At 40.4% G+C, this 12,160-nt stretch overlaps 1 protein-coding gene across 1 annotated transcript in view; it reads left to right on the top strand.

The window, feature by feature from the left end:
* Positions 1 to 4,670: 4,670 nt before the first annotated feature.
* The window catches only part of APPL1 (adaptor protein, phosphotyrosine interacting with PH domain and leucine zipper 1), a 44,963-nt gene continuing 37,473 nt past the window's right edge, over positions 4,671 to 12,160 (top strand). Inside the window, exon 1 of the mRNA XM_060239732.1 lies at positions 4,671 to 4,905. Coding sequence (XP_060095715.1) covers positions 4,852 to 4,905 — 54 coding nt within the window. The 5' untranslated portion in view covers positions 4,671 to 4,851. The remainder of the gene's footprint in view (positions 4,906 to 12,160) is intronic.

The following is a 12,160-nucleotide window of genomic DNA, read 5'->3' as shown; positions in this document are numbered from 1 at the left end:
GCTTACAATCTCCTATATCTTCTCCCCCACAACAGACACCCTGTGAGGTGGGTGGGGCTGAGAGGGCTCTCACAGCAGCTGCCCTTTCAAGGACAACTCTTGAGATTGCTATGGCTGACCCAAGGCCATTCCAGCAGGTGCAAGTGGAGGAGTGGGCAATCAAACCCAGTTCTCCCAGACAAGAGTCCACACACTTAACCACTACACCAAACTGGCTGGGCAGCATTACTTATGTAACTAGCATGAATTTGAGTGGACTTTGGAGGATAGTGGAAGACAGGAGGCCTGGTGTGCCTTGGTCCATGGAGTAGCAAAGAGTCGGACTCAACAAACAACAAAAATACCAGAAGGAATTTTTGGGAGGATTTGAGATGGAAAATTCAACCATTTCTGTTGAAGATATCCTAGACTGGAGTGAGTAAACTTTATTCCTTGAGATCTTGCAAAAAAGCAAGTGAGATATGATTATGGATTACCTCTTTCAGGATGTCATGTGACAACAAGAACTTTTCATTTTAGCTGTAATTAATGTGCTGACTTGTCTGACTTTTAGAAATCTCAAGCAACAATGATCCTTAGCAATTCCCATAATAGATGCTGGTTTTGTTGGGATTTGGAGAAAAGCCAGTGTTGAATTTGATAACTTCTAGGATTTTATCCTTGTTCAAGATAGGTTACATATAAAAAAGAAAAGGCAATACACAACATATAAATGCCTAACTGAAGAAGCCTCTACTTCACCAGATAATTGTGTCTTGCTCCTAGGAGTCCATGGAAAAGGCAGGGTTCTCTGGGTGCTGCAGAATGAAGCAGGGCAGCCCTGTGCTTTGTGACTTCTACTTTTTGCTTATACATGGACTATGACATCTCCGCAAGATAGGTGCCAGAGGTATACTGTGATTCTCCAAATGCTGATCATGTCACAGGTGAATGGTGTGGAGAAATCTCTCATACTTTGTCTCTCCCTATTTCTGGCTCACCAGTTGAATCCTGATTACGTCGTACTTTTTATTTCCTCCTGCACCTCCAGAGAGCCAGTTTGGTGTAGTGGTTAAGTGTGCAGACTCTTCTCTGGGAGAACCGGGTTTGATTCCCCACTCCTCCACTTGCACCTGTTGGAATGGCCTTGGGTCAGCCATAGCTCTGGCAGAGGTTGTCCTTGAAAGGGCAGCTGCTGTGAGAGTCCTCTCAGCCCCATACACCTCACAGGGTGTCTGTTGTGGGGGAGGAAGATAAAGGAGATTGTGAGCCACTCTGAGATTCTGAGTGGAGGATGGAATATAAATGCAATGTTGTCGTCTTCTTTTGGTTTCTACACTGTTCCTTTTGTGATACTGTACTTGGAAAGCTCTCTCCAATCTTCTCTGTGTACACAGACAGTTATTCACTTCTCTTTCAGGGTCCTAGGATTAAGAAATTGACTAGTCAGATTTCAAAACTGGAAACTTAAATTTAACATATATATAACTGAAAATGGGATTTAAAGTGTGAATGGTCACCTGTTTTACAATGGAGGAATTATAGTTCTGGCTTAAAATAAGAACATACAAATTCATTTGGTATAATGTATTAAAAATAACAGATGAATTCCTTACCTTAAACTATTGTATCCTTTTTGTATAAGTTCTTTTTTCAATTTTTTTTAAATCCTGTCAAGTGACAGTTTTTTTGTTTACGTGAATGTTATATACAAAAGTTCTATAATGCTGCCATCTAGTGTTGATAACCTCTTGGTGGTAGGTATTAATCAAAGGTACTAGGGCAAATTCTGTTCTTCATACACAAAGTCCCCTTGATTTATAGTATGGGAAAGAATGAAATAACCTGAGGTGTTAATCCATAATTCAAAGTAGTGTGCCATAAATTATTTTGAAACTGTTGAATCAAAGCTGATTAATTATGTTTTATGTTGGCCAGAGACTGCTTATTAAAAAATAGAATCCACAGAAGGAAATGGAAAACAGGAAAATATACTTTCCATATGGCATTTTTTGTATACTGTGTAGTACAGTGTTGAGTTGAACTTATTTATCCCTTTGGATGAGCGCTCAGTCTTCTGCACAATAGTAGTCACTCAGCACCATGAAGCCCAAGAAAGGGCAGAGAAGCAATCCACATATTTATCTATACATCTAGAACTGAGTCCAGTAGCACCTTAGAAACCAACAAGATTTTTTTGACAACTCCTGTTCTCTAAGGTGCTAATACTGGACTCAAATCTAGCTTTTTTATTGCAAACCGATACAGCTACCCTTTGACACAATCTTGTTTCAGTTCTGCAGAGCCTATAAGACCGAGCTCTTCTGGATGGCTTTTAGCTGATATCTCGATGCCTCTGACAAGAGTGATCTTTGTTAATAACAATTTATTGAGAACAATATGCTACATGGCCACTATTATTATTGACCATTGTTTGCTGAATATGACGCTAGTTCTATAGTATATGATTTTAAATATGTTATTTTTTATTGTAATTATTGTTTGTTATTTTAATACTGTTGGAAGCTGCTCTGAGCTGCTTCGGGAGGAGAAGAATATAAATGTACAGAAATAAATAAAATTATAATTTATTTACTTCATTTATACCTTGGGTTTTTTCCCAAAATGGGGACCAAAGCTGGCTTATAATGTTGTCCACTTCTCCATTTTATCCTCACAAAACCCTTGAGAGGTAGGTTAGGCTGAGAATGTGAGCCCAGTCCAAGATCACCAAGCAAACTTCTATGGCAGAGTGGTGGTTCAAACCTGGGTCAAGATCCTAGTCTGACAATGATTGTAAGCACTATACCACGCTGCCTCTCTGAGAGCAAGATACAAGTGTAATTTGATTTTACTTTAAAAATCTTAAATATGTATGCTCTTTAGAGACATTTTGCAACTAAAGCAATATCTGAAATTAGCTTTTGGGAGCTGTAGATATTTAATTAAGGTATCTGTCATTTCTTAAATTAACTGAGAAAAATATTCAGAAGAAATTTTGTAGTTCTATTTGATGATACAGCTGCTATATGCTTTTGACATATACTTTTTATTTAAGGAAGAAAATGGCATCAATAGTTTTTCATGATCAGGTCACAAGTAGCAGTCTGGACATCAGCTCTGAGAAGAAAGTGCCAAAGGACTCATGGTGTCTTGATAGTCATGCAGTTGCATATGAAGTGAGACTTCTGAAGGACCAGCCATCCCTCTTTACCAATTTTTAATGAAGACCCAATAGCTGTGATCCTGCATTATCCACTGAAGCAGCAGACAAGGCCAGATCACTCAGCAGCAGACAAGGCTCTTTAGCAAGGCAGTGTCAGAGACCCCACCCTTTTTCATCTGTATTCTCTTTCTTACCTGATAAGCCATATTTCATTCTGACCTCCAAGGCTCTGTACAGGTCTAGAGTGCACGTGTCCTCCCACTTGTGAGATGTAACGGATAAGCTCAGGAGGTGACTTCTGTGAGGAATAAAGTTTTCCTACATGATCAAATTGCTTTAGACTGTTATTTTCGCTTGCCTTATTTCTCCCCAGTTCTTCAGTTCCAGCCCCACTGCATTAGTTTGTTTGACTAGGAATCTTTGCTGCAAGATTCAAATGTTGTTATATTTTGTAACTTATATGGTGATTGACTGAATAATTTTTATCATACTTGTAATCCACCTTGAAACCGAGTGAGAAAGGCAGGCTATTAACCACTCTCTCCACCTTCTAATATATGCCTCTGATTAATGTTTTTCCTGTAATGTGTTTGCAACTCAGTGATTCCCCTGGCTGAAGGCTGCTGTGTTAAGTTGCAAATAGCAATCTCTGTTTCTATCCAGTTAATGCACATTTTTGTGTATTAGCAGCCAGGCACTAGGAGTTTCAAAGGTCATGGATGAACAAAGATCCTGTTCTATGTAGCCATCAACCTGTGGGTGGGACTAATCATTCTGGAAACTGCTGATGATGACACTTCGTATTTGTAAATTTCATTTCCTTAAGTGTCCAGTGAGTCACAATTCACACACACTCCCACAATAATTCAGACAACATCCTAATAATATGGTTTCCACCTGTTACTCATGTGATGCTGAAGACAGGAGGTACTAGTGACCCGACGGCAGATTCGCCCATACACGTTGATCGTTTCAACCTGGTTTAAAATGGAAGTAGTTCATATGTTTACCTGCTTCAGGCTGCCTTCAGAGTTTGCGCAACCCACAGAAGAACAGAGATGTGAATGAATCAACCTATACCGAGGTTGATTGACAACCTAGAGTTCACAGCTCATTCTTTTAAGAGCTGAACTGCCCACACTTCTCATTCCGTATGTCTTTTATTATCGACAAATCACAAAAGGGTACTAATAGAACTCTGCGTTAGATTTTCTTAAAATATATAACACATTACTTAAGTCGCCGTTTTCTCTTTAAACTGCAATTTGTTTCATTAACGAAAATTAATAAATAAAATAAACAGAGGAAGATTAAGGCGAGACCAAGCTATGACAAGGTATATAGCTGGTTGGTCAGCTGGCAAAAAATACAACACGGTTGAATAATGGCTGTGCTCCAGCTGGCTTGTCGTAAGGCGCTGTCAAGTACGTTTCTTTCCATGAGAAAACAGAGAGGACGCCGCGCACTCGACACCCCAACCGGGCCGCTCGGCCAGGACTAAGTCGAGCGCCCGCCTTCTCTTTGTGAGTAGACTGAACGCTTTGTCAGCCAATGGGAAGAAGCGCAGGGTCCGCGCCCCACTGGGGAAGTGCCGGGGCGGGATTTCCTGAGCTTCGCTGGGCTGGCTTGTTGTGGTGCGCGGAGAAGAAGAGCTGGTCAGCTGGGTGCGGCGTGAAGGGTCGGTCTGTGAAGACTCAGCCGTCAACATGCCCGGGATAGACAAGCTGCCCATCGAGGAGGCGCTCGAGGACAGTCCCCAGGTGAGCGAGCGGAAAAGGCAGCCAGCTCGCTTCCTCGGGCCTCGCAGCAGGTGGTGGAGCGAGGAGGGACTTGGGTAGCTGCGTCAAGCCCCGGGGCCCTTGGTCACTCCCTTCTACTAATTTTGGATAGTGGCATGGTGGTCCTAACCAGTGGGCCACTCAAGTGCCTTGCGGCTCTCTCTGGGGTAATTTGGTCTTCTGTGTTATCTTGCCAAGTGGGAAGAAAACGCATTCACACGATCACTACACGTCAGGTTCAGACTGTGATTTGTTGAAAGATATATGGCGAAACCAGCCTGCTTTTAGGGCAATATTTAGCGTGGGTTAGGATTCTCCTTTAAGATCCACCAACTGAATAAGTGATACAGAAAAAGTAGGATATGGTTTTAATTGCATGATCCAAGGACCGAAAGGAGACATCGCCACTTATTTTTCAGTCTTTGGAGGTCAGTGGTGAAGAGAAGGCAAAGCAGTATAGAATTTGTGGCGATCGTATCTGGGATGTTATATCTGGGATGTTACATCTTACATCAGTTTATATTTTTATAACTCTAGTCCTTTTTCCCCTGAGGTTTAATTCCACTGTCAGCAAAAGTGAAATCTCTTACCTTTGTAAAGTGCTTGTATAATTATTTCAATTGACACCTCAGTTACTTTCACCACACCCTTCCTCCTACAACTGCAATAGGTGGATTAGTTTGTAAAGCTTTAAATTACAATTTTCAATATTGCATTAACGAAATATCCTTGTAGTAAAACTTGTTTATAGGTTAATGCTTAATACATGCCTGTTTCCTATGCATATTTGGGTGGAAGTCTTATTGTAAGTCCTAAATAAAAGTGTGTTTATGATTAGAATTTTATTCCAGTACAATCCTATAAATGTGGTCTCCATTAAGATACTGATAATCTATTATCTGCAATCTGTTTAATCAAACTGACTAGTTTTTTCTTATTTTTTTTCAAAAGGTAAAAGTAGAGATTTATTTAAAAAAAACCTGATACTGATGTTTTAATTATCTGTGATTGCTTAAAATGAAAATAGGAAAGATCTGTAACATTTCTGATAATTTCCACAGCCCTCTTAGCACTGTTCTGCAGTCAACATCATAATCTTAGTAATAGAAGTAACATTAATGTGGCACTGTCATGAAAGATAGGTGCTGTTTTGTTAGATCAGCCTATACTGAGACAGTGCTGCTACTTATATGTAATCACTTTGCATTTTCTGCATGCTAGTTCTATCAATCTTAATTTTCGTGAAAGTCATGTGACATGTTCTGCAAAACAGGCAGCAGATATTTGAAAATATTAAATTATCATCCATATATCTAACTAAAAACATGGCTCTTTCTATAGAAGCTTATATTCAAGAAGAAGATGATGATAATATTGAATTTATATCCTGCCCTCCACTCCAAAGAGTCTCAGAGCGGCTCACAATCTGCTTTACCTTCCTCCCCCAAAACAGACACCCTGTGAGGTGGGTGGGGCTGGAGAGGGCTCTCACAGCAGCTGCCCTTTCAAGGACAACCTCTGCCAGAGCTATGGCTGACCCAAGGCCATCTCAGCAGGTGCAAGTGGAGGAGTGGGGAATCAAACCCGGTTCTCCCAGATAAGAGTCCGCACACTTAACCATTACACCAAACTATTCATAAATAGGAGCCCCTCAAAAAGTGGCAGATCTTTGTACAAACCTGCAGAAAACTCTAGGTTTGCAGGAAAATCTGAAATCTCAAAAAATTGCGGATTAACCCCCCACAATAATAGAAGCCATGCCTGTACATTTAAGAAGCAGGTGCCCTTAACAGTGGCCATTGTGGAAGTTGCTAGGCAACCACAAAAGTATTGTCAGCCTTCAAGTCTTTGTGTCTGTCAGTAAAAAGCAGGGAGAGGGGGCAAGTACCCTTTCCTGGGTTTCTTTGGCTTTGGAGGAAGAACTCCCCAGGGCCAGGCTCTGTAGTAACCATAAGCAGGCCCAGCTACTTTATGCTGTTCAACAGCATCCCGTGGAAGGCAGTGTTGTGTAGTGGTTTGTTTCAGACTAGAATCTGGGAGACCAAGGTTCAAATTTCCACTCTGCCATAAGAGCTCATTAGGTGACCTTGCGTCAGTCACACACTCCAGCCTAACTCACTTCACATGGTTGTTGTAAGGGTAAAACGGAGGAGAGGAGAATGATGAATGAGATATGAGGTAGAAAGTTACCTGTTCAAACCTTATCTCTGTCCTGAATTTATTAGAAGGCTTTAAGCAAGATAATAGTGCAGACCCTTTCTTGGGACCAAAGGGACTCTCACACACCCATTATGATTTTGGGGAACCAGATTCTTTAGAACTGTAAACCTTCCCCTCAGGTAGCAAAAGTTCACTGTTGTGATGTAAATTTTATGGTGAGCAAAAAACCCCACAGAAATCACTGAGACAGAAGTTATGTGCAAATAATAAAGAAGATTCATTTATGCACAGTTTGTTTTTAAATAACAGATTAGCAGCACAGCTCTCCAGTCAGTCAAAAGAGAAGCCTGGTGAATGCACACAAATTTAAGCTAGTTATGGCTTCTTCATGTGGTTTGAATTATCTTCAATGCTTGCAGGTATAAACAGGCTTTCACTCACTAGCCATCAGGTTAGATCCTTTCACACACAGGATTTCACCCACACCCACCTGCTTTCCCCCAAGAGTCAGAGTAAGCTGTACAAGGTCTGTTGATTATCAGAGACAGGCCTCAAATTCTCCATGCAGAGTCGAACCCCTATGCCACGCTACTAGGCAGAGCTGCTCTTCAAACTTTCTTCTCTTTTGCTGAGGTGAAGTTCACTTTCCCCTCAGGCAGTCGTGAACTAAGACTGCCACTGTGCTTCCCTCCAACATTCCCTCCACCCTCTGAAAGGTAGTTGGATGCTGGAGCAATACTTTCAAAGGCTGGGGTGGAGGAATGAAACAGCTGAGTGGCTGTTTTCCCTTTCAGGGTGAGGCTCCTGTCCATCACAGTACAATTTCTTTGTCTCATTTCCCCTCCCCCCCTTTTTTGTGATTGAGGAATTCATAAGAATTTGAAAACATGCACTAGGACATGGGGGGCCCTACTAAACATTATGCTGTTTAAGATGTTACAAATACTCTTGATTGTTCTGGCACGAGTATCCTTGGCTTCCAGATAATTCATTTAAAAATACAGAATGTGGATTGGTGCCTATTCACAGCAAAGGGGAGGGGGGGATCACCAAAATACTGTTGTTAATGCAATGTTGAGTAATCATGTTCTAACTTTTCTGTGGGTTTCTCATCCTGGATAAGGAAACTTTTTGGCCCACATAAATATAGAAATGGCCATTGAATTTATGTTGAAATGGGTGCATGTATGCTGGAGTCCTGCATAAGACACTGCTGTTAATGTGTCTGTTCCAAAGTTACTGCCAATCAGTTTCAGGGATTGCCAAATTAAATAGTCAATATGTTTAGACAGTTCATTGTGCTATTTTATGTACAGTGCATAATTAGCTTATTGAAGTTTCTTCCACACAATATGGTATGACCACTGACTTAAGTGGCTTTTGAAAAAGATTAGACATTTTAAAATGTGTCCAAGCCAGCTGTGCTGAATCAAAGCAATGGCCCAGCTTAATATGAAACCTATGTCTATCCCTTGCTAATACTGATACCTAAATTAAGCCTTCATGTACAGAGGTAGTATACCTCTAAATACCAGCTTCTAAGGAGCAAATATGAAAATTGTTGCCTTCATGTTCAACTTGTAGATTTGTCAAGAGTCTTTGACCACTGTTGACAATAAAAAGCTAAATTTGGCAGATTTGTGGTTTCATCCAGCAGAGCTTTTATTGTATTTTAATAGCAATATGCACATTATATGTGCACAGTTTTTCTTCCAGAACCCTCAAATGATTTCTTTCCTGAAGTTCAAAAAGCAATTTGTAGTTTAAAACAAGAGCTTTTCAAAGGAGAATTGTTATGTGTGTGCAAAGGATGTACTCCCTTCCTCCCTGATTTCACTTTGAAAAGTTTTTGAACCATATCTCCAAACTGGTTTTTGACCTTGCCAGAGTTTTGTAGTATGTTAAAGAATACAGTTCTTCCAATAAAGGCAGATTCCTACTTAACAGAAGAAAGTCTTTGGATCTGATCAGTTGCTAAATAAAATCACCAAATTCAGTTGCAAGTAGTGAATGAAATTCAATAGTAAATAAATGTACCAAAATATGTTGTTCTTGAATACATATTCATAGCCTAACATTCACTGGGGAGAACAGTGGACCACTGTAGTTAGTTTTGGGAACCAAGAACCCACAGTATCAAATTCAGCATCTTAAGCAGCAAGATGATAGTTAAGGAAACATCATAGTATTTAGATGCAGATTATATAGGAAACTTTGCAACTTACTTCAGATGCAAAGATATAAGCATTAGTGTTTACATGTGGGGGCCAAGAGACTTGCATGGGGAATCCCATCTCCCCCCCCCCCCATTGCAGAGCCTGGTATGGCCCCACCACCCACCCTTGTGCCTGGTGTCAGCAGCAGCAGCAGTACATGGAAGCCACTCCAGGACTGGCACAGTTCCTGGTGTCCTCTGCTCCTAGTGTTGGCTGGGCACAGCTCCCAGAATCCTCTGTGCCTGGCATCAGCTGAGCCCAGCATGGTTTCCTGCAGCCACTACCAACAACTCTACTGGTAACTGGGTTGTCTATGCATGTGTGGGCAATGATTTTTTTTTTAATTTGGAGGGGAATTAAAACCCCCAATGTCTTTTTAAACATTTCAGATTTTTCTGCAAACCTAGGGAGTCCCCTAGGTTTAAACAAATAATTCTTATCATTCCGTAGATGCGTTTCTTGTAGGAGAATGATGTCAGCCTTACTGTGCCTTAAATATGAATGAATACGTTTGGTCTTAATAGTATTATTAACTCCCTTACAATTTAGGGAGAGAACCTTAAGGTCAGCCGTCCTTATAAGAGTAGTCAAGAATACTCAAAGGCTTAACCTGAGCTTCTCCCTTCAGAGCCACCCATCTAATGTGGAAGTGACAATTCACTTGCCAGGCCTTTTGGAGCCTAGTTATGCAAGAGGAAAAGCTGAGTTTAAAAATAGGAACCTTCCAAATCATCACAAGAAAACCAAGGTTAAAGCAAAGTTGTTTCAAGATAAACTTTTCATAGGTGCTGTAGCTAACTAGCATAAAAGTCATGAATATTGAGCTCCTTATATATAAAAAACTTAAATTGCACTGGGACTTACCAAGTGTGCCCATACTTTTCAATAATAAAAATCATCATTAACCTTAACTTAAGCAGTGCTGTTGTATATACTAACTCTGAGCCTCTTAAATCGTAACCAATTCTGAAACCAAAATTCAAAAAAGTATAATCCACGTTTGTGTTATGTGATTCCATAGCAAGAGCGCTACTATTATAACTTACAGAAAACATAAGTATTTTAATTAATAAATAGGGCAGTCAGTAAACATGTTGCATGTGTACTTGAGGGAGTGTGGCAGGTTAAAGATAACCCACTGTTCAAAATGACTTAATGGCAGCAGTACAAAAGACGAAGTATATATCTCAGCTTTTTTCACAGAAAAGAGATTGCATCACCAGCACATTCCTTGGAAACTCTTGATGCTGCAATATGACTACGTGTTTTACAGTTACTTACTCTTAACAGTGTGACTGCATCTTGCTAGAGTGGTAACTTGGGAGTTGCGTATAGGAGGTAACAAAGAAATCCAAGTCACATGGAGGGGTTTTTAGGCCTTTGTGTGCTTTCAAGTTACTTCCATCTTATGGTGACCCTATGAATTAATAACCTCCAAAACATTCTATCATTAACACCTTACTCAGATCTTGCTCCCTGACCTAAATTGTAACAAAAAATTTCATGAAACAAGTCATTTTTTTAGTTACTTTTTTAAAAAAAAATCTGCAAACAGTTGCTTTGCTAAGTGGGGAGGAAAAAAGGTCTTGTATTAACACCCATATTTATTTGAAACTTTTTTGTCCGACCTTTTTGTTCCACGTGGGATATGCAGGGCAGCAATTAGTAGCATAAAACAAGCACTAACAAAAAACATTAAAACAATAAGCAGTGGATTGGATTACAGAGAGGATTTCTGCAGATGGAAAGGTTGTATGATTTCTTCCAATCCCCTCTTTTGCAGACCTTTGACTCCCTCCCTTCTGTTCCTGGTGTCCCTTTCCCCCAATAGCAGCATTTCTAGGAACATTTTGGGCTGCATAGGGAGGGAAATCACTTCTGTCCATGAAAATCCACTGTGGGATCCAAGCCAGTAAACAGAAGAGCCACAAATAATGCTTCAGAAGGTTGTTGACGCATATGAGGCAGCAATTAATTTTTTGGTATGACAGGCAAGCTCTCTTAAATATCAGTTCTGCAACTTATTGACTGAATTCTAATAATAAGGAAATCAAATGAATAGCCCTTGAGGAAGAGCTTCACAGTCTTAATGGGATCACTAAAAGGACCTTGGCTTGTATCACTCTTCATCGCATAATTGCAGTGTTTGCATATGTTTGTTACTTTTTTTGGGGGGGGTGTTGTATCTCAGTTGTAGGGCATTTGGTTGGCATGCAGAAGGTCCCAGGTTCAATCTCTAGCATCTCCAGTTTAAAGAACAAGGAAGGAGGTGATGTGAAAGACCTCTGCCTGAAACCCTGAAGAGCTGCTGCCAGTTTGAGTAGACAGTACTGATTTTGGTGGACCAAGAGTTTGATTCAGTATAAGGCAGCATCATGTGTGTTCATGTACTGTCATAGTTGTCTTCTGTTATCCTTCAGGATGGTATATACATGGATTTTGGATATGCTGCTTTACTTATTCATTGTTCACCATTTGAATACTGTCCACAAGGTCTCTAGCCCCTTTTGTTTTGTTACTGTAGTTATTACATCGTTAAATATAGTAAGGAATGAGAGATTATTAGGAGACCTCAGAACCCTGTTTTCCAGTTGGAGTGGATTTTGCTATTCATCGTGATCCAGGAAACAGATTCCCTAGCAATGGCTAGGGTCTGCCAGAGGTGTTGAACACATTTGTTACAAGGGCCAGAACTGACATAAATGTCACTTTGTTGGGACAGGCCATGTGTCCCATAAAATGTAATGCCAAGTATCAGAGATATAAACTGTATAAAGGGCACAGGCAAACCCAATCAGCAATATTATTTTTTACTCAAAATACAAGCAAAAACAGTTGATTCCTAGGAGTAAAAGCAACTG

Source organism: Heteronotia binoei, chromosome 5 (genome assembly GCF_032191835.1).
Source record: "Heteronotia binoei isolate CCM8104 ecotype False Entrance Well chromosome 5, APGP_CSIRO_Hbin_v1, whole genome shotgun sequence".
NCBI classification, from domain to species: Eukaryota; Metazoa; Chordata; class Lepidosauria; order Squamata; family Gekkonidae; genus Heteronotia; species Heteronotia binoei.
The sequence above is the reverse complement of the archived record's forward strand: the minus strand, read 5'-3'. Positions and strand labels throughout refer to the sequence as shown.